Here is a 26458-nt window from a genome sequence, read left to right on the forward strand (position 1 = left end):
CCTCTCCTACGAGTCTAATTTCCACACATTCCCCCCCCCCTCCCCCAAACTTTCCACAAATAGAGAGAGAAAATAATTATGAAAAGTCAGAATGGCATATGATACCAAAATGGTGATTTTGTAAGAAAACAAGGATGTCTATTGCATTCCCTATAATATCTTGACAAAAGATGAAAATGAGATAAATTGTGACATGAGATGAGCATGTGGATGATGTCATGTAGTGGATACTAGACCCAAGGGACATACACTCCTTTGTGAGGGTTGCAAGGTCACTATTTGTCAAGGCAATAGGGTCACAAAGCCTCTTCGAAATCACGTCGTATGAAGTACTATGTGCTAATCCCTACCTTTGTCTAAAGAGTTTGTGTTTGATATCCATTTTACTCCATTGTGAACTCCTCAAAGTGGATGTTAACCACAAAACATTTATTTTTGAACTTTGGAGATAGCTAGCTTTCTAAAGACTCTAATGAGGATTATTTTTTGAACTTTGAGATGGGCAAGCTTGGAGGTAGCTAGCTTTCTAGAGGTTGTGATGAGTATTGTGTGTGGCAAGGTCTCTCAAGATGTGCCCTAGTCAGATGCCCCCTTTGTCTCCTCTTGGGTATAGGTTCTCTAAATTGGAGTTGGTGAACAATATAGATGAACAATGTGAGAAGTGCATTGCTCTATCTTCCTTGTCTTCTCATCTTTCATTGTAGGTGTATGTATCTCTTGCAGTAATAGTGCCACACACATATTGTCCTTATACTATGTGATATGTCATAGAGGAATAAACCCCTAGAAAGAAACATAACAAAAATGGCCTCTCCTTGTGTAGTTTTCCAAGCAATGAAATATGGTCTGCTCATTAGTCTTGACATCATGCATGTTATAGATGTTGCCTACTCATAAGTCTAAAGACACTTCTATATGACTCATGGAGATGGCAACTGGATAAGAACAATCATCACGAGCTTATACAAGGAAGCAATCTTGATATAAGCTCGTTTAGGAGGGTTTCGTCTTTACTCGTGTGTATCTACAAGACATCACCTTTGTTGAGTATGTGCACTTCTTGCCTGCAAGTGCATGTGGATTGCTTTGGTACTGAAATGGTGGTAAGGTGTCAAGGGAGGCCATGCAGTCATGCAACACCAACTAGAGAGAGAGAGAGAGAGAGAGAGAGAGAGAGAGATGTTGTTAGTGTCTAGAAGACCCAAAGGGTTCATGAGACCAAAAAGATGTTACACAAGTGATCCATGAGTAAATTGGATGTCAAGTTAATACGAGAAAATAAAATCTAGCTGCCAAAAGAAAAATAATTCTATGTATACAACAGATAGGCAGCAAAATAACCTCATTTGTCCACTCAAACGTCCTTGGCTCCAATCCACTACATATACTGGGGCTTCTCTGTGTCATTGAAGCATGTCCCACTCTTTTCAATCCCTTTTAGGGAAGCTCTCATCTGACCATTTCAAGTCTTCAATCAACTGTTGAGCCACTGCTTTGGGAGGGACAGACAGTCCACTTCTGAATCCTTTGTTTTGTTAGCTTAGTTTAGTATACAGCTACTTTGAGCAGCTTCAATGAGAAAATAAGTGCCTATCTTGTGCTATTACAAGAATTGCTATAATTCGGGCTTGGAAGAGTTGTCGAGCAGCGCTTTCTAAATTGAAATAATCTTTACCACCCTATATTTGATTGACATTTAATTCCTTCACCTAGTATGTTCCTTTTTGTAGATTGCTTTGATTCTTGAATTTTGGTTCATGTGTGTGTGTGTGTGTGTGTGAGAGAGAGAGAGAGAGAGGGGTAAACAAAAACCACGAGGGTCTAAGAGACCTAAGTAAACCAAGGTAAAACATCATCTCGTGTTTTTCAAAGAAGTACGTATCATCATGGAGAACTTCTAACCCCTCACAAGGGTCTATCATATGGAAGTAATACAGCATGAAATGGTGTCATCATACAATTCTCACAAAAGAAGAACATGATGTTATCATGCACAACGAAGAGAGAGAGAGAGAGAGAGAGAGAGAGAGACCGAGTGGCTTCTATAACTCAGAAACATTGCTACATCTCACACACCGGAAAATGAAGTGCTGATGATAGAATGAATCGAACATTGAAAGAAGTAAAAACTAGATTTACATGCTCATTAGAAGAATGTAGGGTGATTGAATCATGTGCTCAAAATTGATTTGATGCATAACATCATTGGCTCCTTGTACATGTATTCATAATGACACACTCAAATTTGTTTAGGTGCTGGAGAGAGGCAAAAGAAAGACCCAAAATTTTTGATTAGGTGCTGGAGAGGCAAAGAAAGACCCAAAAAATTGGGCACCTGACAAAAAAGATTATCTATCTGAGAGGAGAGATATGCATTACATCTCCACATGATCTAGCAGTAGTTAAAGGTATCATAATCATATTTGAAGTCAAATCCACATACCAGTTACATGCTTCAACGTTCCAAAAATCGGCTGGGAATGCCCATTATCTCCTCAAAATCCAAGACTCTTCAGTATAATATGAATCTGTCAACAAAAAGGTTGTCATGAAATTTATCGAGAAAACGAGTCCTTAAAAAGTAGACATAATTGCATGAAGACTTCGCATACGAAGGCAGACCCCCCCGCGCACGCGCATAGAGAGAGAGAGAGAGAGAGAGAGAGAGAGAGATCTTTTGAGGCCAAATAAGACCTATGGCACTCACAACAAAGCATGTCTCACACCCCAAGGTTACTTTTCGACAGACAGACAGAGAGAGAGAGAGAGAGAGAGAGAGAGAGAGAGAGAGAGAGATACCAAGTTATTTTGAGGGGATTTCCAATAAAATCCTTGGAGGGCAATTGGCAGAACACCGCATGCAAAGAGGGCATAAATCATTAAAGAATGAACCCCAACCCATTTGAACAATACAGTTGAAGTTCTCCATTTATAAACATCCACCTGTGCAAAACAAAAAGGCTTGAATAATAAATCTTCAATTAAAAAGCATGCATGTTTTCTGAGTTATATATTATATTTCAGGTGTTGGGGATGGAACTTATGCTCCCTTCTCGGTAGCCACTCGAACAAGGCCCGCTGACGAAGTCAAGCATATTTTAACATAGAAAAGGCATACCTACCATCACATATGTGACAACGAAAGCCAATGCAACAGCACCCCCGGTCACGAACATATAGCTCAGTGTGTAAAGCTGCTTGTTCAAAGGCATTCCTAAGGAAAAAAACAAATAAACTGCATGAGATCCCACAGCCTTGGCATGAGTAACTTAATAAAAGTGGTTAGAGATATGGCACACTTCACGGAATCTAAGGGACAGACAAAAATAGAGCCTCTCACCTGCAATGTCAAGCATGAGACCGACCAATATAAGCACAGATCCTGTAGTTGTCCACTGCCAAAGCTGTCTTTTGTGGCCCTGATTTAAGAAGAAACAGTTTACTTCAAACTATTTTCTTCATGTTATTTAGAATCATAGTCAAATCTCTCTTTTATGTTCCATGATGTTGGGGTAAAGGCATTATGCCCACCCTTATAGTGTGTACTAGCCCATAAGTTTTATAGTACATAGAACACTTAGTACTTTTAATGTACTAAGTGCACTATGTGTACTAGTGCAAATATACATGTGTGATAGGGGAGTCACACACTCACATTGTGAGTTGACTTATCCCCACATGTCTCTCTCTCTCTCTCTCTCTCTCTTCTTCTCTGTGTATGTCTCCCACATGAAACCCTAACTCTCTCCCTTCAACTGGTATCAGAGCTCTGGTTTTAGGGTTACATTTTTTTAAGGGTTTTTTTTTAAATCTCAGCAGTACAGCTGCTTTACTAGGGCGGCCTGCTTCTGGTTGGGAGAGCTTGCTGTCGTACAGCTGTGGGTGAAGCGAAGGCTTTTACGACTTGCAGATCGTCACACGAGCCAGCAAAGATGGTGCGGTGAGCGTGGATGGAGAACCAAAGGCGTCCGCTGAAAAAGCTTTCCGAGGGTGCCTTCGACACGGCTGAGGGCGCCGCCCTCCTTCGCCGCCTCCTCTGCTGCTCCCTTTTCTGGGATGCAGGCGAGCACCCGTAGCGCGAAGGGGAGGCTTTGCATGATAGCGTGAGGAGCCTGAGGACCGCCTTGAGGAGTTTCGCGCGCAGCTGGAGGAGTCGGGCGCCGTGTGGGAGAGGCTCTGTTCCATCGTCGCTGGCCTCGATAGCGCAACTCGGGCGCCGTGCGGGAGAAACGAGGCTCGTATCGTCCAAAATGGCGTCCGCCTAGCCTATGAGGCCGCGTGACTGCTTCAATGCCTCCAGCTTTGCCTTGCGAGCGTAGGAGGCGTAGGCGTTTAGCAGCGCCGTCTGGTCCTCGCCTGCCCAAACAGGGCCCACGCCTTCGACCAGCCCAAGCTCGACTGTGAATTGGCATCTTGACCACCTCTCTCCACAGCCGCTGCAAACAGGGGTCCTCTTTGCAAACAGCAGCATCAGCTCCTTCACGAATCAGCAAATACGAAGCCCCCCCCCCCCCCCCCCCCCCTTTCCTGCAACAGAAATCACTGATTGATCATCGCTTCAGAGGTATTTGCTTCAATATTTTTTGGGATTTGCATGTCCATTTTCATCAATTGAACAGGTACACGTCCTAATGGCTCAGATTTGAGCACAATTGGCAACAATTGGGTGACATTGGTCACATTCTGGGTCAATTGGCAGGAAATTGGGTGTCAACATTTGGGGCATTTGATGTAATTGTGCCATTGGGCATTCATACATGCTGTATGATGTGAGCAATCTCACATTCGGGCCAAAATTGCAGGAAATTGGAGTGCAAATCAAAGGGCTTTTGTGCCAATTGGGTTAATTTGCATGCAGGCACTGGCATTTGATGTTTTGGGCAATGTGTTGATGCCTAACAAGCACTCAATGTGCTAGTAAATCAAGGGGCTTTTATGTATTGGATGTATATGTGGCCAGGGGGAAGAATTGTGAAGACTTTGGATGCCTTCATGTGCATTAATGTACCATTCATGATCAGAAATTGATCTTGAATCAAGGGGCTTTTCAAGATTTTGTGCTTGTTTAGCTTGGCAAAGCAGCAGGGAAGACTTTTATGCCTTGAATCCTCAGAAATCCACTTGCAGTCAAGGGGCTTTTGCCCAATTTCTGTCCGGGACTGTTGTATGTAGTGGTGGGAACTTTCAAGGTCTGATTTTCACTCATTTGGACAGCCAGGAGAGCATTTATTACTGCTGTACTTACTGGTACAGATTTGGTACAACTTTGTACAAGTTTTGGCATGGCTGTACATTGATTTGAGTGAGGAAAAGGTTCATTTTCAGCTGCTGTACTTGCCGGTACAGATTTGGTACATCATTGGTGAGCACTTAGTATTGTTGTACAGTACTTTGGAAGGGGAACAGAGCACATCTAAGGTGCTGTCATAAATCTGCAGCAACCAGATTTTTGGTGATTTTATCACATTCAGTGGGAGGAGAGTTGCATTCGTGCTTCTGCAGTGGGAGATAAACTTTGGGAGAACAACTGTGAGCACTTTGTGTGCTTTTGGTGCAGTGTTTGCACATCTTGCAGGGAGTCAGGCATTGACTGTGTCAAAGGTTGCATATTGCTATTGCAACCACAGGTGAGAGCTCTTCATTGCTTCACATCAAGAAGCTTGAAGGCTCACATAATTATGACATTTGGCAAACCCAGTGCTATAATGTGTTGCTCCAGAAGAAGCAGCACAAGCCCATCAAAGAAAGGGGTGTAATGCCCGCTTCTCTTACTGCTGAAGAATGGGAAGATATGGATGAGCTAGCAAGATCCACCATCATGTTGTCTATGTCAGACACTTTACTTTTCAGCATATGTGAAGAGAAGACAGCTTGGGGAATGTGGCAGAGATTGCAGGACTTGTATGCCCAGCAAAGTGCCTCAAGCAAAGTGTATTGGTTGAAGAAACTCATAGGTCTTCAAATGAAGGAAGGGGCGTCTATGACAGCCCATCTAAATGAGTTTAATGGTGTTGTCAACCACGTCATCAATCAAAAGTTGGCAATGGACGATGAGTTCAAAGCCACCTTTCTCTTATGCACCTTGCCAGAGAGTTGGGACACATTCAGGACAGCCACTAGCAATTCAAATGCTATGCTGTCATATGCAGATGTGGAGGGTGCTCTTCTTCAAGAGGAGATGAACAGGAAGAACAACTCTGTTGGAAAGTCCAATGCAATGAATGCACGTGGGAGATCCCAGCAAAGGGGTAAAAGCCAAGAACGGGGAAGGAGCAAGTCCCGCTCCAAAAAGGACTTGGAATGCCATTATTGTCGCAAGAAGGGACATTTCAAAAAGCAATGCTACAAATGGAAGAACGATCAAAAGGAAAAGGGCAAAGGAAAAGGGCAAAGGAAAAGACAAAGACAAAGATGAAGCCAAAGATGCAAAGCCAAAGGGCAAAAGTGGAGTCAAGATTGAAGAAGTCAATGTGTCACATGCAGGTGACACATTGACAAAGATGCAAAGCCAAAGATGCAAAGCCAAAGGGCAAAAGTGGAGTCAAGATTGAAGAAGTCAATGTGTCACATGCAGGTGACAGTGAGGATGAAGTCCTATTCATGTCTTCACTTGATGCCCATTCACTCCTTGCAGGAGATGGTCATGGTATGCACTCATGGATTATTGATTCAGGTGCCTCCTTTCATGTCACAGGTTGCAGAGACTTGTTTGTCGGGTATACTGCTGGCAATGAAGGAGTAGTTTATTTGGGTGACAACCATGCATGCCAAATTCTTGGCAGAGGTGATGTGAGGCTTGTGTTTTCAGATGGCTCACAGCTTATGCTCCATGATGTCAGGCATGTGCCTGAGATCAAGAAGAACCTGCTTTCTACTGGACAGCTTGATGATGCTGATTATGTTACCACATTTGGTCGTGGAAAGTGGAAGATTAGTAAGGGCTCACTGGTTGTTGCCAGAGGCTCTAAGGTGGACACTCTTTACTTCATGCATGCTAATGTTTGTCACCATGCTAATGTAAATGCAACCGAGCTGCCGGAAATCTCTATGTGGCATAGCCGGTTGGGACACATGAGTGTCAAAGGAATGGAGCAATTGTCGCGTTTTGGTTACTTGCCTTCTCTAAAGTTCTCAAGTTTTCAGTTTTGTGAGCATTGTATATATGGCAGGCAACTCCAGTGCCCCCACAAGAAAGCTCTTGGACAGAAAGATGCTCAGTTAGAGCTTGTGCATACAGATGTATGTGAGATGCCTCAGCTTTCTTTGGGAGGGGCAAAATATTTTGTGTCTTTTATTGATGATGCCACACGTAAGGTGTGGGTTTATCCTCTTCGTTTGAAGAGTGATACATTCTCAGTGTTTGAGAAGTTTGTTGCTCATGTTGAGAATCAAACTAATTAAGCTAAGAGCTTAACAAGCTAGGGTTGTTGAAGAGAAGATCAGTCTACTGTTGCATTAGGCCCGACTAGGAGAGCTGAAAATACCAAAGGGTCTGTGAGACCAAAAGTGTTACGATGTGTCCATGAAGTGAGAGAATCATGGAAAAAACATGATAAAAACCCAACTAGAGCTGAGAGAAGAAACAACAGTCTTGTAACTGCCACTAGTACAATGCTGCAATAATTCAATGTGAGGGGATCAAAGTGGGTCCTCTATATCTATGACGGTATAGAGGCTCTCCACATCCACTGCCTGTGGAGGGGCACTCTTGTATCTGGATCTCTTGGATTTGAAGCTGTTGGGTGGAATATCTCCTTGGACCCATCGGTGTTGCTTCATCTCTTCTTTCACCTTGGCAACAATTTCATAGAACTTAGCAAGAAGAGACAGAGAATAATTTCAAATTACTGATTGCAAACCGATGTTACAGCTGATGGCTGCTGCCTCAAATAGCTCCTCAAATGGCTCCAATTATAGAGACCAACCATTAAAGATGATTGACTTGGTACTTATACGGCGGTGGTGGCGACTTGTATATGTATGGCGGCGGCAGGGATTTGTACTTGTACAAGGGGGGTGGCGGAGAGTTATACATGTATTTGTAGGGAGGTGGAGGAGAGAGGTACTCATAGGGCGGGGGTGGCGGGGACTCGTACTTGTAGGGTGGAGGAGAGTCGTACTCTTGGGCTTCTACAGCCAACATAACCACCACCATGGCAAGAAGAAACGCACACACACACACACACACACAAACACACATACACATCCACATATACGCTTTACATTTCTATATAAATGCAGGTACAAGCATATGAGCAATTGGTCATGATAGCCTAAAGACGCGATATCCCCTTTGGAAACCTCTTAGATTTTCATATTCGCATCAAATGGCTACGAAGGTGCAAGCATGAAAATATATGTATATAAGAATAGATATGTATATATATATATATATATTTATGTATATGTATATAAATAGATACGTACATATATATATGATAGCCTAAAGACGCGATATCCCCTTTGGAAACCTCTTAGATTTTCATATTTGCATCAAATGGCTACGAAGGTGCAAGCATGAAAATATATGTATATAAGAATATATATATATATATATATATATATATATATATATATATATATATATATGTATATAAATAGATACGTACATAAATATATATATATATATATATATATATGTACGTATATATATATATATATATATATATATATATATATATATATATATATATATATATGTATATATATATATATCTGTGTATATATATATGTGTGTATATATATATATGTATATGTGTGATGTAGAAGAATCTGAAGATTCAACCATGAATTCTCTCGATGATACCTGAATAGTATCTGTTGAAGTGTTCCGCTTCATAGTAGTAAAGTACTTATCCAAGTTGTTAGAAGAATGCTTGAAATTCCCTAGAGTGTTGAAAACTTCATCCTCTTGCTTGATATCAATTGTGTCATCCCATGTGGGTAAGATTGAAACAAGGATTATATCTGCTTTTGTAATCTCTATATGTTCAAAGAAGTCCATCGTGAGTGACTCATCATCTTGAGATAAAGAATCCAAGGTCTTTTCAACATCATCTTGCTGTAACGCTGTTCTTCTAAAGTCATGCTGGAAGCCAAAGAACATGTTTGGTTTAAGCGGCGTAAACGAGTTCGGGCTTGAAAATCCGCATTGGCAAGAATAAACTGCTTACGAATGACCCACTCAAATTTTTCCCACGTCGTAACCGTTTTTCCAACATGTTGTCGCCGTTGCCACCAAAGTAAGACAGTATCCTTAAGGAAGGATGCGGCAAATGTAATCTTCTTGGCATCGGTAAGGTTTGTAAAGCCATTGTTCAAGTGTACGCTTATTGTGTTCTCCTCCATAGGACTCGGAGGGTTTAACTTCCAATTTCTTTGTTTTATTAGCTTGCAAAAGACGATAAAGAGTCTTAAGATCGTCACCTTCCACCTCAGGGTGAATGTTGTCTTCATTGTCTAGTACTGATATTGTAATGTCAACAGTTGGTACAGAACTCATATGAGAACGGTGATCCGTTTGCAACCGTTGGATTTGAGAAGCCAATGTGACCATGGACTCTTGAAGTTACTGTTGCATCTGCTGCAAAGTCTGCTGCCAATCCGCTGGAGCTGGATTGCCAAGCTGGTTTGGTCCTCCATAGTAGTAGGCTGAGATGAAGACTTTGCAAATTGAGGCTTCGAGGGTTGTGGTTGTTGACGCCTTTGGGTCCTAGTGAGAACCAAGGGGAGCAGATACATTATGTGAATTGGAGAAGGTAGGTTACAAGCTAGTGAGGCTGTTATAGACCATCCTGTATAGGTAGGAAGATCAGTTGGAACCAAGAGCACTAAGATTGGTTGTTGCCGATGAAGAAGAAGCAGAGGTTTCTATGTAAACCATAAATCCCGATTTGCACACCTGAAATGCGTAGTTGAAAGTATTTGGCTACGAGGCTTTTGTTCATGTACGTAATGACTTGAGGACAAAGCTAGATATGAAGTCCATTAAAGGAGTCTTCCTGGGATATGGAGAAGAAGGTGAAATGGGCTATAGAGTGTGGTTACCGCAATTTAGAAAGGTAATACGCAGCCGAGATGTAGTATTCAATGAGGCAAAGTTGCTCAAAAATGAAACATATGCTGATTTTGACAAGAAAACAGTCAAATTTCAGCCTCTTGTGCCACCTATTGTAGTTGAAAAAGAGCCTCATGATGCATTACCACAAGCTGAAATTGATAATCAGCCGGTTAACCTTGAGCCAGAAGAGGTAGGACAGGATGTTTATGCTCCAAATGAGAATGGACAGCCACCTGCATTGGCTGAAAATGATTTTCAGCAGCATGATAGAGCTGAAAATGAGTTGCCTTTTGATGTGGAACCATTGCCAGAGAATGTAGATCATTGGGTACGAAGGTCCACTCGTTGGAGAAGGCAACCGCAAAGATTTGATCCTTCTTTGCATCATGTTATGTTGTCAGATGAGCATTTCTGCATGGTGACATTGATGAGGAAATCTACATGAAGCAACCTGAGGGTTTTGTAGTTCCTGGTAAAGAGCAATTGGTGTGCAAACTGAAATGAAGCTTGTATGGTTTGAAACAAGCGCCACGTCAATGGTACAGGAAGTTTGACACTTTTATGCTCTCTCAAGGGTTCAAACGCAGCCATGCAGATCATTGTTTGTACACGAAAAAGGATGTGGATGGCAGCTCTATTATTCTTGTTCTTTATGTGGATGACATGCTCCTTGGTGGGAAAAATAAGGCTAGTCTTGATGCTCTCAAAATTCAGCTCAAATCAGCCTTTTCTATGAAGGATTTGGGAGAAGCAGAGCATATTTTGGGCATGCGGATTTGTCACGTGCACACCAGTCAGGTGTACACTGACATGGCATCATATTAGCATCACAGATATCATCAGGCATTTTATCAGCATTTATCAGGCATTATTCAGGCATTTTATGCATTTTAATAGGCATTTTTGGGGCAGCCGACTAGCATTTATGCTATGATTGGCATTATTTACGCAGTCGTGGACATACAGCATCTGGCCGACTGTAGCAATACTGGCCGACCAGCATCAGTACCCGCCTATAAAGGGAAACGCATCCTCATCTGTTCATCATGCGTTTTCAGCCCATCATCATCAGCATAAGCAGTAACCAGTTCAACATATCATCAGCAGCAGCAGATAGATTAACGCATCACCCATTCAGCACTCAGTCCCTCAGCGTTTCTGCTCCAAGAAGGCTGAGAAGTGTAACGCATCTCCATCAGCATCATAATCAGCAAACGCAGCAGCATACAGTCCAGATTCAGCCCTCAGGTCTGCGTTTCATCATTCCATCAGCATTCAGTATCTGTTCCAAAGCCTCCCTTCAGTGTTTCCTTCCACGAAACAAGGGAAAGATAGTGGACAGCAGTTCATCCAGTTCATTCAGCATATAGGCAGCATATTCAGCAGTATAGATCCATTTGGATCTCATTGTAACCGCATTCTTCATATAATATAGCTGCATTGCATTGACACATATCTGTTTGTCTCTTAAACATCATTAAGTGCAGTTAAGTGTAGACTAAGGTTGTGATTACTACGGTCTTAAGCACCCACATGTCACAGGATTAAAAGAGATAGAAAGCTGAAATTGCTTTTCTTATCTCAAGAGAAGTACATTGCGAAAGTACTTGACAGATCCAATATGGTTGAAGCTAAGCCTCTTGGAGTTCCATTGCCTCCATACACTTAGCTTAGCAAAGCTGGCAGCCCAAAGGATGAGATGGCAATTAATGCGATGAAGGAAGTTCCATATGCATCAGCTTGTGTCTCTCTTATGTATGCTATGGTTGCTACTCGTTCAGATATTGCTCATGCAGTGGGAGTTGTTAGCCGATACATGTCAAATCCTGGCAAAGCACATTGGGAAGCTGTCAAATGCATCTTTAGATATTTGAAAGGTACAAAATCAAAGTGTATCTGTTATGGGAAAGGTGACCTAAAGTTGCAGGGATTCTGTGATGCAGACATGGCAGGTGACTTGGACACTAGGAAGTCTACCAGTGGATATGTCTTTGCGGTTGCTGGTGGAGCAGTTTCTTGGTGTTCTAGGCTGCAAAGGATTGTGGCACTAAGTACTACTGAGGCTGAATATATTTCAGCCACTGAAGCTTCCAAGGAAGCTATTTGGTTAGGCAGGCTTGCAGAGGAGCTTGGTATGCCTGCTAGTACTCCAGTGTTGGGATGTGATAGCCAGAGTGCTATCTACTTGGCCAAAAATGCCATGTTTCATGCTCGTACCAAGCACATTGATGTGAGGTACCATTTCATACGTCAGGTATTGGAGGATGGTCTAGTCACTTTGACTAAGATCAAAACACAGGATAACCCTGCAGATGTTCTCACCAAGAGTCTTGCTAAGGCTCAACATGAGCATTGCATAGTATAGCTTAAAGGCGTCATTTATGCCTTTAAGTGGGAGATTGTTGGGTATAAAGGCCTAAATAACCCCTCTGTACATGTTTGTACCTTATTTTTATTCTTTGGCCAGGTTCACGTTGAACCTGGCCCATTTTAAAAGGTCACTTATAATAATAAAACAAAGAGAACACTAGAAGTAGCGTGGGTTTTCTCCAAAATTCAACGAGCCTTCTCTCTCTCTCGCTGCGCATTCTCTTCTCCATCTCTCAGCCTGCACACACAGCCCAAATCAGCCAGCGCATCTCTTCCTACTGCATTCCCTTGCTCCTAGGCACTCTCTCGCGCACTCAACAAACACCACAGTGATGGGAATCTTTAGGACTTTTCTTTTTTTCTATTTTGTTCACGAGCATGTAATGTAACCTGTAGGTCTTCATGATGATGTATTTTGTCTCATATGCCTTAACGGCATTCCCCATTATGGCACTGGTTGGAGCTAGACAGATCTGCATTGCATTCTTGTATACCCTACGCATATAGGTTGCATACTGAGCCTCTAGCAATAGTGCTCCATCCATCACACCCCCCCACTAGCTCAGTACTTTCATACTTTATTTCATGTTCATTTTGTCCTTTTTTTTCTGGACATCTAGAAGACATTGACAGTTGTAAACCAGCACCAGCATGGTACTCCCAGGTGGTTGAGTGGTTTGACACACATGGCCTGCAAATGGACCGCCTCCCTCCTTTTCATATAGCTTGGATTCCCATATCTGGATCTCTCACGGCAAGAGATCAACCGTATTATATGGTTGGATTTCCTAGGGTTATTCGGTTGGATTTACAAGGGCTTCACATACATCGGGAATGGGTGTCCCCGCCACAGCTTAGCAGGAAGTTCCAGTTCTGTAGAAACCACTTCTTGAGAGTTTCAGAGGAAATATTCATTGAGAGCCCGGGATACATACAGACACACATGTCGCATGCTATGCGAATAGCGATTGGTCACCTCAGGGTATCCTCTCACTGCCTTAGAGTGGGGAGACTTGTAAAGCCAAGCACATATCATGGGAGGACTGGATATGCAGGGTATCCACTACAGGAGAAGTGGAGGGAAGTTCAATTGTCTCTTCCAAGATGGTTTCAGTCCACTCTCGTGGGTGATGCAATATGAGGATCAAAGATGCCTAGGCAGATGGATCTCAGATGCCATAGAGAGGCAGGATTGAGGGAGAGACAGACTCTGCAGGACTCATCTCAAACTAGGCATGTTCCTGATGGATCTCAGACGCCATAGAGAGGCAGTATTGAGGCAGCACTCTGAGAGACAGACTCTGCAGGACTCATCTCACACTCTCATCACAGATTTGTTTGACAACACCACCCACAAGATTAGACAAGCACACAAGAGAGATGGATGGCTGAATTTTCTTATATTCTCTTCTCTTCTCTACGCCATCGTATTTCCATGGGAGTATTGTATCACCTTTTGGTCTGATCACTTCTGAGAACCAGACATCCCAGACCTCACACACCTCATCCCTCCACCCAGAAGCTACAGATCCAAGATATCCTTTGACGATATGGCGAGCTCCCATCATAGAGGGGAGATGCTATGCTTTGCGTTCTATTCTAATTTCTGGAGGATGGTATCAGTGTATGATCACACATTTTCATCATGTAGCATCACATTCATACTTTAGCCTATGTAGCTAGTTTCGTACATAGTTTCTTTTTTTCCATGGCTCAGCATTTGTCATGGATACATTGTACTACCTGTTTGATCTCATAGACCCTCTGGGTCTTTCGAAGATGTTAATCTCTCTCTCTCTCTCTCTCTCTCTCTCTCTCTCTCTCTCTCTCTCCAAATGCACCCTTGATCCTGCTTTTGAAGGTATGCTCTCAAAAAATGTGAACAATCCCTAAAAGAAACTTTCAGTTGCGTGGATGTGTGCTAATATTCACCTTAACTAGCAGTAAAATGTGACCATAGTGAGCTCCAATGAAGCAGGTTACCACTGCTGGCAATGAGCTGGGAAAAATTGAAGAGACAAAGGAGAATGTCATCATATAGCATGAGCTAGTAGAACTTAGAAGAGAGAACTTTTTTTTTTCCTTTATTGCAAGGAACGGATTCAAATACCAAATTGATCTTTACATTATTTGTGAGGGATATAACAGACATGAGTTTTAAGTTCTCAGAAAAAGTGGAGAACAGGCATCCAGGAAACACTATTTGGATATGTAGTCGTATGCATACACAGTTTGAAGGCAAAGAGAGAGAACCTAAGAAGGCCCTCAGGATCAAATGGTGCCAAGCACCATGCAGGTGCATCTTCAGGGAGAGGGCCATCATAAGGGGAGTCCACACTGCATGCCTGTGACAAAACAACCGGTTCAGTGCAACATGATGAATATCAAAATCTTGGACGACTTGCTTTGACATCGTCAGGACATAGGTACGGTGTGGGTATGGAGCTGACAAATGACAGGTGTACATGAGCACTTCAGAATTTTTGGACTCATCTGGTACAGGCCTCACTGGGTGGGAATGATACATCTCAAAAGGATCTCTACAAGCTATACACAGAAAAACCTCTCTTCAGGCCAGGCAACAAAACCCACAGTTTATTAAGGTCTAACCTTGGTCCTTCTGTAAGCTGGATGCCTGTATAGATGAGAGAGGCCCAGCACAGAGCGGTCGACAAAACCGACTGCATTGCAAGCTGGACTTATGTTTCCTCTAACATTGCATTGTACCTGCACGCCATGCCATGCATTTGTTGGTATCAACTCTGGCAGTATCAACACTAATTTATATTGGCAAGCATCATATGCCCTTGACAGTATGTGTTTAGGATTTATATTGACAAGCATCATACCTGAAGCAAGGAAATATTTGCTGATGCCACATTGGTGTCCACAGAACTAGGATCTGCAGGTGCTTCGAATTGCCAGTCAGGTACATAGAGCCCATACAGGAGTCCAGCATACAAGCAAATGAGCACAACTGCAGCAACCCTTAACAAAAACAAAGAGTACCATTTCACATGTCTGGCCCTCATAGACGTACCATGATATGGGAAAATAATGATAACTCTCTCTCTCTCTCTCTCTCTCTCTCTCTCTCTCTCTCTCTCTCTCTATGCCCAGAATTCTCTACGTTCGGGGACATCCTCCTCCTTGGGGACTTCCAATGCACGGACTGGGGACAATCAGATCAGGCTGTTTGACTTTGACACCCCATCCTGAATGACTTGGATCCTGGGGACATGGGTATTCAGAGAACATCACAGGACTCCGGTAATACTACCTTTTTTGGCAGGTCTTTCTTGAAGATGGGCACCGCACATGGCTCATCCTATATAACGACATGCCCAATTGGGAGGTCTCACATGTTTTCCACATAAAGGGGGCTCTACTGTGCAGTTGACTATTTGATAGGTGGCCTTAATCATGCACATCCTCGACCTCTCTCTCTCTCTCTCTCTCTCTCTCTCCCTCCCCAATTGGTGCAGATCACACTTGCTTGTCATTCACTATCTCAGTTATCTTTCCCAAACAGCCCCCTCACAGACTCATTTCCGCCTACACAGAGATCCACTTCCACCACCATGACCTAGATAATGTTTATCAAGGTCATCTCCAGCTCCAAGTCTCCACTCTTGATCTTTCTGCCCCACTTACACCATCATTGCCCAGCTCACCGACTTTTTGCATGATACAGATTTGGTGCAGCTTCGGATGGGGTGGATGAAGGGGCTGCCATGGAGTCCTCAGGGGAAATAGCCAAAGACTGCCAATCAACTGCCAAAAAAGCACAAAAAAAAAACTGGGAAGAAAAGGAGGGGGGAACTGAAACAAGGGAAAGAGGCAGGGTGGACTAACGGAAGAGTCAGAGGGCGAAGGTGAGGGATCAAGTGGGCAGCTTGAGGCCTGATCAGAGGGCTGCTGGCGGGATCAGTGCAAAAAGGTGGGGAGATCAGGCTGAAGAGGGCGAAGAGAAAACAGGCGGTCGGTTTTGGGGGAGTGGGGGCGGTGTGGAGGGGGTACCAGAGAGAAGTGGGAGAGCAGGCGAAGTCAGGGAAGGGCTAGTGTGCAGCAGAGGGTTGTGCACAGACTTAAGGCTGGGTTCAGACAGAACGGCAGCGACAACAAAAAGACACAGGGCAGGGGCGTTGCGTGTGAGTTGGCACAGGAAGATTGGAGAGCTCTCTGTCAACGGCACAGCAAGGAGGACCGGCCTCAACCCCCCGGCACTCCACCGGCCACAAGCAAGGTTCAGCCGCCACTGTAAGAAGCCAAGATGAGTGTGCCACGTCTCGAATCTGCCATTCCACCTCATCAGAACTCAGCAAGGAGGGCCGCTGCATGTGAATTGGGAAGGGGCGGCATACTTGTGCTGAGAGCTGGCTGCCGCCAACGTCTGAAGCCAGCCTAAGTAGGCGGGGGGCTGTTGCAGGGGCTAGCGGGAGCACTCCAGAGCCACCAACACTGGTGGTTAAAATCTTTTCAGCTGTTTTCTACATAATTACAGCACAGGAGGCTTGCTATTTGTTTCCTCAGACGTATTTTTTCTCTTTTTAAGGGGAAAAAATATCAACAGCAGAGTGGCGCTGCAGCCAAGGCACACGAAGAGTGTGGAGAACAATTGCACTATAAAATCATTCAATCCAACATGACCATAGATTGCATCATTGTCCTCTGACTAACATATCATTTAAGCCATGCTTGTGAAACAACTTGTAACACAGCACCTCAATATACACTTAAACTTGCAGCTTAAAACCTCTTCTCTGTGGTCAATTATTTCAGCATTCATGGCACAACACTGCATAAAACCTCTTCTCTGTGGCTAATTATTTCAGCATTCATGGTACACACTCACCATTGCCAGCAATATGCTTTGATGATACCAAGAAAGCTCTCATTAGCATCCACGATGTTTTGTCTTGATGAACAGATCTCGAAAAAGGCCACAATCACATATGCAATAGAGATTCTCTGCAGCACAAATGCACATGACGAGAGCCTCGTTATCAATAGTGACTGATGCTAAAAAGAAATAAGCTACAAAAAACATGGAGAAGTATAAAGGTCCTATAGCCTTACAAATGAGGCCTATACAGAATTATCTTTAAAGTGATACAAGTGGTTCAACAAGCTTGAAAATTTTTACTTGGTTATAAATGATGAATGCTACTCTCAACAACAAGACATGGAGTTGAGAAGGGGAAGAACCTGCAAAACTCCCATGATGCGCATGTGCTGGATATCCACACCATAGCTGAGATCTTTTACACCATGCAAATACCCTCCTACAAAAAGCAAGCATCATCACCATAATATCTTGCTTCATTTTCAAAACAGGAGCCTTTCACTCCAAGGGACAGTAAGCCATAACGCAGGGATTTATATAAGGCAGCCCACTATATGAGGAAATGTACCTTGAAGTATCAAGCCCAAACCGAAAAGCTTGAAAACTCTTAAAATTATGTTGCAAGCAGCATTTCTCCTACTGTTTAATGTCTGCAAAACAAGATAAAACCACTCCATTAACACACTCTAAGATACCAACACGAGCATGTGCCCTTGTCTAGAAAGGAGATTTGACATATTAATATATGTGAATCTAAAGCCTTCATTAGTTCCCAAGCCTTTAAATGAGTCAGTCTAGCATACCTTGTAAGTCAAAGCTAGAGAAACACCAACAATGAAGAGGAAAGCAGGCACCACAAAGTCTGCAAATGTAACCCCATTCCATGGTGCATGGTTTATTCCCCACCATATCCCGCCACCATAATCTACCAATATCATTGCCTACAAAACAATAAAAAGCCAAGTCTTAGAACTGCAATGAAAACATTCAAGCTCGTTTTCCTTTCAAGATGCTTGAATTAGATACTCAACTTGCCTCCCTAGAATGATTAAACTTGAAGAGCTTGAGAATGATGATGTACTAAAAAAACCTTTCCGTGGTCAACTGTCACACACCTTGCCCCAGATAGTGTCCAGACGGTTCAGATAAGGCAGGGTTCAAGTGTCTGGACACAAGAACCAGGCAGGCAGCCGCCATCAGAGATGGGTTGGCCAAGGACAAAGTGTTTGGAGCCCGATCACACACAATCTGCGAGCTGGTCTAGGTTCTGTAAAGTGCAATCAGGGCAGTCTACAGGTAGGTTGGGCATTGTCTGAGCAGGGTGCCCATGTGTGGGCACCCCTGAAGCTGTTCACGTAGATTGTCAGCTGGCCGACCAGCATCCAGCAAGTACCCTTAGTACATTAGGTATCTGTGTGTGCTTGTGAGTTAGTTCAAGTATTCCCTTGCTTCCTTCGTTCTATGATTCACATGCACTTACACAGACGGGTTAAGCATCAACCATGAAACGTTGGACTCCTCGAACTCTTGTCTAATATAAGGAAATACATTAATTGCTTAGAAGAGTATGCTTTTGACGAAAGGAATTAAGCTTGATTTTGCTTTGCAAGGCCAAGAGAAGACAAACTGACAGGTAAATTTGCCATGCTATAATAAGACCAGAAAAGCTACGTAAGACACAAGCAGCTACAAAACTCATAAGAGAACCCTCAAAGCGAACAACAAAACTTCTTCTAAAAGGCTCAACACTACCTGTCCAAAACCAGCTCTGATTCAATGGTTATACTGCAGTTCTTACCGCAACAAAGTTAACCCAAGTCACTTAAGATGGCAGTAAACATCACACATACAGGAGCTTAGGAGTTTGCAAAAGTTACAAAGCACACCCTCAATGGGATCTCACTCCCACGCCCCTTCTCCCCCATCCTTGACCTACCCCCACCCTTCCTCTCACTGCGGGCCACATGCACAAGCTACTCTTCAGCTTAGGAATCAGCCCATGTTTTAAGGACTAATCTATTAAAGAGACAAAACAATCTTTGAGTGTGAGGCAAAGCGCCCAAGATGGGTGCAACAGTAGACACACCACCAAACAAAAACAAATGTGAACGCAATTAATGCTAAGAACAGATAATGCAACTAAAACCCCTCTCCACATTCTAACATCTTCTACAAGCCTTTTTGAGTAGCCAGCCAAGGGAGACCAAAACAAACTTGAAGAATGGTAGAGCCAGCCCAAAGAGCAGTAGATTCAGCCCTCACAAGCAGCCTGACAACAGTAAGTAACAAAAACCACTCCATGCCTTCCTATTGCATCAGATTACAATGATTGGGAGAGGAGTGCTTAAGACTTTCTTACTTTGTTCACAATCATGCTCTTCCAACTTAGTAGACAATTCAGTTCTTAGCATAGCTAGCAAAATTCTTTGTACATTTGTAAACTATATTCAATTCAGTGATATAGTAGATTATGCTGGGAGCCTCTTAGTCTTCCTCTAATCTCGTTTTTGTGCTAGCATTTTAATGAACCCGGCTTCTGAAGGTGCACCCTGACATCAGCATCACAATTGGTTTCTTTCTACTACCTACTAACAAAGGTACCAAATGTTACATCCTTGGCATGAACTGGCTAAGGGATAGGATTATTACTGCATGGGTAACATTATTTGTTGGATTGAGCAAAATCCAGCAATTGGCTATATATGAGAGTGAGTTAATCATCACATAAGAGCACATCCATTAGTAGGGCCTAGGGATGAGTCTAGACCATGAGGCATCAACTGATTGGGTGCCACGTATGTTACATCCTTGGCATGAACTGGCTAAGGGATAGGATAATTACTGCATGGGTAACATTATTTGTTGGATTGAGCAAAATCCAGCAATTGGCTATATATGAGAGTGAGTTAATCATCACATAAGAGCACATCCATTAGTAGGGCCTAGGGATGAGTCTAGACCATGAGGCATCAACTGATTGGGTGCCACGTCTACATTATCAGGCTATTATGAGCAGTTTTGGGCCATTTGGGCCACCTAAGCATGCGTAAACCATTTTGGCAGCAAAGGGCCCAAGGGTTGGGCACCTTTTTAGCCCAGTATGAATGCATTTGGTGACTTTTATGATATGATTTTTGGGCTTGCAAAAGGTTGGACGACCAGAGTGCAGTCATAAGTGACAACAGGTTTCAACCTTGTACAACTTTGACGCAATCATTAAATTCAGTAGTATGCATCAATAGTTATTGCACATCATTCAAGATATGAGTAAATTGTATATATTCATTCATTCAGTTGATATACAATAGATTACGTGAATCTCTTCCATTCATTTTGTGCGTTTTCAGTTTGTGCATCTTGATCAGCATTGTTCATTGCAGCACTTAATCAAGCACACATCTGCTAGCATGTAAAATTGGTATGTGAGCATAGGTCTTTGCTAGAAAGCCATGCATGCATGTAGTTTAGGTTCTCAGCCATGGAGAGTCCATGCAAAGTCTTGGTCTAGCTAGTAAGCAGCAAATCTGCATTTTTCATTGTGGCGTACATGGCACGAGTTTTCAAGATTTGTTCCAAGGATTAGTTCGCGACTTGGGATGTAACATGCAGAAGCTTAAGGACGAGGATTATACTTTGATAAATAACTTTCAGCACCTTTTTTCTTGACGATGTATAGCACAATGTAATGAGAATAAGAGTGCACAGAGAGAAGAGAGAAAAAACAGAGTGTTGGGTCCCAAATCCCCTCTGAAGGGCCCCCTGCTTTTTTGAATGAGTAGAGAGACTGACTGCTGGCTGTAAATAACCAGGGCTGAGTTAACCTTGGAGACCTTCACTTGGCTGAGGTGACTCTCATCTCGAAGATGACCCTTGATCTTCACCTTCCACCTTGCCCTTCGCTCCGACTGGCTGTAACATGCGGAAGCTTACAGACAGGATACACACACACACACACACACACACATATATATATAGTGTGTGTGTGTGTGTGTGTATTGTACAACTTCTACCATTGTTTTGAAGCAGCTAGCCAAGGGAGAGAAGACCAAACTTGAAGAGAGAACCAGCCCAAAAAGTGGCAAATTCAGTCCTCGAAAGCAGCCGGAACAACAATAGAATGTTTTCTTGCTCTGTTCATGGCAATGCTTTTTCAGCTTAAAAGTTGCAACCTGCTCCAGTACAATATCTAAGAGTATGAAAGGTTTGCAAGGCAGTTGAAGAGTTTCATTCATTGACTGCTATGAATACTAGAGTGACCCCTCCAATCCCCAAGGGACAAAATTAGAGGAGAAAGCTAACTTATTTGTAACATGCTAAGCCAAAGCATGACTTGAAAAACGCAAATACATGCCGTTTAGATGCTAATCAATGCTAATGACTTAATGCTGCAGATACACCGATAGACCGAGAGTTGACCTAATCTTCTCTATGCAAAACATGAATGTACAATGCTGAACTTGAATCTAAACTCAAATTCTCACTCCCACCATGCTAGCGTTAAGCTACATGCATGAACAAAAGGTTACTGTTGTCCCAATACTTTTGAATGGCTGAGATCTGCACATTGGGGCTGCCTTCTTGTGCCATAAAGGTACTTTCCAATTGGCTAACTGGCTCTACACTTGAGCACCTTTTGGACTGCCTTTTTCTCCCTGTGAACTTGCTGTTAATCCAATTGCTTGTGAGCACCATGTCCACATAAAAGATCTCCTTACACTCATTGGACCCAGCCACACAATCCTAGTTTATTTCCGCACCTTTTCATCAGGTAAACTATTGTTGGTTTCCATTGCTCCATGTTGTCTCCCGCTTCTGTTCCTATGACCAGTGAATGATGTTTCAGGGTGTGTGGTACCCTCCCCTTCTTACAACCCATGTAAACAACCCAACTAACTGTTCACTCTATGATCTCTCCATTTTCATGGTTGGCTGACTGCAACACTCAATTCAATCTTTGAAAAACATTGTCAAGTTTTGATTCATATGGACTAGTATGACACTGACCTCAAGCTTGTTGAGCCCTCGTGCAGATGTTGCAAGGGTTTGAACCCTGGGAATCGTTGATCGTGCCTAAAAAGGAAGCTGCAGAGATGTGTGTTTTCTAATTTTAATATGAGCTTGTAATTAACAAAAGGCAACACAGTAGAGGCAGCTGCAATTCTAGTTGGGAAAAAAAATGCAACACATTAGCCACAGCAACGTGGCAGAAAACAGAGCAAGTTTCTGGGGTAAGCAGGCAGCTTGGGCAGGCTGAAAATGCCCACATGGCAGACCAGCATGTTGGGCTGGCTGGTAGACTGACTGGAACAGCCAGTTTTAGCCCTGAGGGGCTTCACACACGCATGGATACTCATGGCAGCAGCCTCCTCCTATCAATCCAGTCTCCACAACTTTTCAGCATTGATCAGCCCACTTTTATAAAATTTGCCTCCCTCTTTGCGATGCACCATTCATGTGCATGATTCTGACTAATATCATCAGTATTTAAGAGAAAACCGAGATTTACATACAAAATCATTTCTGCCTTTGCATTCACATCTTCGTGCATAAAGCAAGGTGCTGAGTTTCTATTGCTGCGTTTGAGGGGAAGGACCCAGCACTTGACAAGTCACTGCAGTTGAGGCAAAGGAGATGCCACCATGGTCAAGGCTGGCAAAGCCAACCAATGCAGCATACCATGTACTAAAAAAGGAGGACAAAGGGCTTGGCAAATGTGATCTATGTACATAATGTAATCACACAAATGGAACTGGCCATGTGATGAATGTGAAGTATGCATGATGAAACTGCAAGTAGCTCTAGTGATTGTGATGCATGTGAAGTATGTGCATGAGTACTGAAGGATGTGCAAGATGAAATCAAAAAAAGCACTAGCAAAATGTGATGTGACGTATGCACATGATGAAATGCCATATGCAATGAAATGTGGGAGGAGGTCAGGGGTATGTAGTTACCACGACAGTTAAGCCCCGGAAAACGTCGAGAGATGCTAGTCGCTGATTCGTGGGCTGCTCGAGGATCAAAGAAGGCAAGCTCACATTTTTTGACAAGAGGGGCTGTGTGGCTTCTTCTCCTTCTTCAACCAAGTCATGGTTTGATGAAGAGCTGGCTTCCAAATCCTCTTCCATCTCATCGTGTTCCACGTCCTGGCCCTGCTTGGCATTGCAAGTTTCATCATCTTCACCCATCCGCTCACACGAAACTGCAAAACTCTGACCCCCTTTTTTCAATGGGATCCAACCGAGTGCTCAAGCATGCATTGCTATGTATGTAAGAAAGTTGCTGCGTTAGATCCCATCAATGGGCTTGATGGAACTAATTAGACCCAATTAAGGCCCCTAAACACTGCATTTTCCTGTTTTCGACGGAATTAAGCGCCCAATTGAAAGCATTTTCCTTGGCTTTGATGGGATCAAGAGCCAAAGCAACACTTTGGCATCAGCAAAACCACTGCGCTAATCGCTAGATTGCTCCATGGAAAGGCGATGTTGCAGCTAATTGCAGTTAACGATCAGTAAAAGCTTGGATATGGACGGTAATTGTGATGCTGAAAGAAAGCTTTTGCTTTGAAGGGACAAGTAACAAGTCGCGTGAGCTCACAGCATTAACTGCTCCAGCGTTGCATGCTTTTGCGAGTGTATATCCCTCCCTCCCTTTTACCATCGAGTTAAGAAAAGGGCTTCTTTTACGACCACAAGGGGAGCTATAAAGTTTCACCACAAAGAGGAGCTATGGCTAACATAAATAAATACAAGAATTAGTGATCTTGAACTTTCCCTTGCTACGAAGCTTGCTAGACTCCAAGGGAGTGTACACACATGCCATGGACAATGCCCATTTGCTACACTCCCGTAATGGTCCCATTTGCTACACTCCCGTATTGGTCGTGAGTCGGTCGAGGCTGCATCTGATAGGAGAATACTCTAGGACGTTGACATGTCACCTCATGGACTGTTTAGCATTCTAGAGTAGTTGCGGCCTGCTGAGTTGTCTTCATATGATTGAGCAGCAAGTCGCCATCCCTTCTGGCCTGCTGACCGTGCTTGCAAGAGAAAGCCTCGCCTGTCACCATCTTGACCTCCCCACGACCCATTACGGTCGAGAAAGGCCACCGTATAACCTTTTGCCAGAGAAGATGGGTCGCCAACCTTGCATAGGCTTAGGCTAGGTTCACAAATGGCCTCTCCCCCTAGTTGAGGTGGAATAATCCGTGGGGTGACAAGTCCAAGGGTGAAAGGTTTGGGTGTCTACCAGCCTAGTTAACTCATATGACACAATAATCAAAATTTTGTTGAGGGTCCTATCAACAAATTTGGTTAGCTAAATTTGTGAAGGTATAAGGCGGGAAGCATCTAGAGTTGGTTTAAGTCTTGCAAAATTAGCTTTTCAAATATATGTGGTACAATCAGCTATGGGCAGCTTGGCTGGATCAAAATCAACAAAAGCACTCAAAAGCCATACATGAGCTCAAAGATACGAGTGAGTGTTAGATCAAAGATGCAAGCTCCATTTGTGAATAGACCGGTATCCTTGACTTATCTAAACCGTTTGCCCCAACTCAAGCCGATCCTTGGGAACTACCCCTTTGTGAGCCATGTCTTAGCCAAAGTGTGGGTGAGTCCCAAGTTTTGGCACTAATCTCTTGTGGACCTTAAAGACCAAATTGATTTTAAGAGTGGCTTCACAAGAAGCCACCCTCCCCCTAAAACATAATGTAATCAAAGGGAGTAGTCTAAAACATTCCAAGCACATAATGTAATCAAGGGGAATAGTCTAGAACATTCCAAGCACATGCATAAAAAATCATAGCTTAAATCCTTTCTCTTGTAGAAGTTTATACAAGGAATCCCTGAAGGAAGTTCCACAATCTCTCATTTCCTTTTAACATGTATCTCTCATCTCCTTTTAACATGTATCATCATAAACTATCAATCAACAACTTATGATAAACTTGTAAGAAAATAATACTTATAGTTCGAAGCTACTAATGCTTCCTGCAAGTTGGTTGGCTCCTGTATTTTCATTATCTCAGCCCCATCAAGGCCATATTAACAATGTGAGTAAAGGCCCTCTTATTCTTCTCTATTCTACAAATAGTTGCAAGTTCTTATGTGATTGCCAACAAAGCTTTCCCATTCAAGAGTTGCTTCATCTATTTAGGATATGGCCCCTTATGTGGTGTTGTAACCTTCTCTTCTTCATCATTTCATAAATCCACCTCTTATGGAGGTGGTATTGCCACTGATGGATGTGTCTTCATTAAAGGATAAGAAGATACACTTCTTGCTCTTAGAATCCCACTTGGTTTTAAATGAGTCTAGAACATACACGAAACAGCCATAGCCAAATGTCTTGAAATATGCAACCAAAGGTTTCTTACCGGAATAAGTCTCTTGGGGTGTCATGCCCTTCACACTGTTTTTGTGTAACTCCTATTAAAGATATGCATTGTAGTGTTCACAGCCTTGATCCAAAAAGATTATGCATTCATTTCCCTTTGAGCATACTCCCCACCATCTCCACAAATGTGTGATTCTTGTCTCTTTACAACACAATTTGTTTGAGCCATTGTTCAATCTCTCTTGATCCCACTGCTCCTTGTAGTAAGCATTGAACTCACTTGATGTGAATTATCCTCCTCGATACGTTCAAAACTTGATGTAGATGTGAATCCTCCTCAATTTGTTCAAAACTTCTTTTGCATCTTTCCTATCTCATTCTCTACCAAGCTATGCCATATTTCAAATTTTCAAAAGGCTTTAGCCTTTTGAAAAGGCTTTAGCCTCATCCCAAAGAAAATGCACCCACATCTTCCTACTAAAGTCATCAACACAATCAATAAAGAGAAGAAGAAAGAACCATCAAATGTAATGGTTGGCATTTTAGGTAGATATGGTACCTGAAACAGCTTTAGCACAAGTAAGTGCATGGAAGTTAGAGGTTGTACTTGGAATGTAAAGGAGATTAAAGATACGAAAAAGAATTCTGTTTTTTGGGGATTAGTCAAGGACTGGGGGCTTTCCATTATGGCTATCCAGGAGCATAATCTATTGGATTAAAATCCTCTAGGAAGGATAGGTATGAACACTAGATTGTGTTATATGGTGGAGTGAGCGGGGGTTATAGCGGGGTGATGACTATTATTATATGGTGGAGTGAGCGGGGGTTATAGCGGGGTGATG

General features: G+C 43.0%; 1 protein-coding gene across 1 annotated transcript; it reads right to left on the reverse strand.

The window, feature by feature from the left end:
* Positions 1-2125: 2125 nt before the first annotated feature.
* Positions 2126-23926, reverse strand: LOC147622335 (uncharacterized). The gene is made up of 14 exons (XM_086823436.1): positions 23231-23926; positions 18080-18217; positions 17845-17926; positions 17639-17715; positions 17286-17401; positions 15280-15418; positions 15041-15157; positions 14684-14775; positions 14363-14429; positions 3341-3419; positions 3123-3214; positions 2800-2943; positions 2444-2528; positions 2126-2335 (listed from the first exon to the last, which is right to left on the reverse strand). Exons 1-13 carry the CDS (start codon positions 23462-23464, stop codon positions 2496-2498), a joined length of 1410 nt encoding a protein of 469 aa, XP_086679562.1. The 5' UTR covers positions 23465-23926; the 3' UTR covers positions 2126-2335; positions 2444-2495.
* Positions 23927-26458: the final 2532 nt, after the last annotated feature.

Source organism: Cibotium barometz, chromosome 29 (assembly GCF_041138505.1).
Source record: "Cibotium barometz isolate CiBa-2024 chromosome 29, ASM4113850v1, whole genome shotgun sequence".
NCBI lineage: Eukaryota > Viridiplantae > Streptophyta > Polypodiopsida > Cyatheales > Cibotiaceae > Cibotium > Cibotium barometz.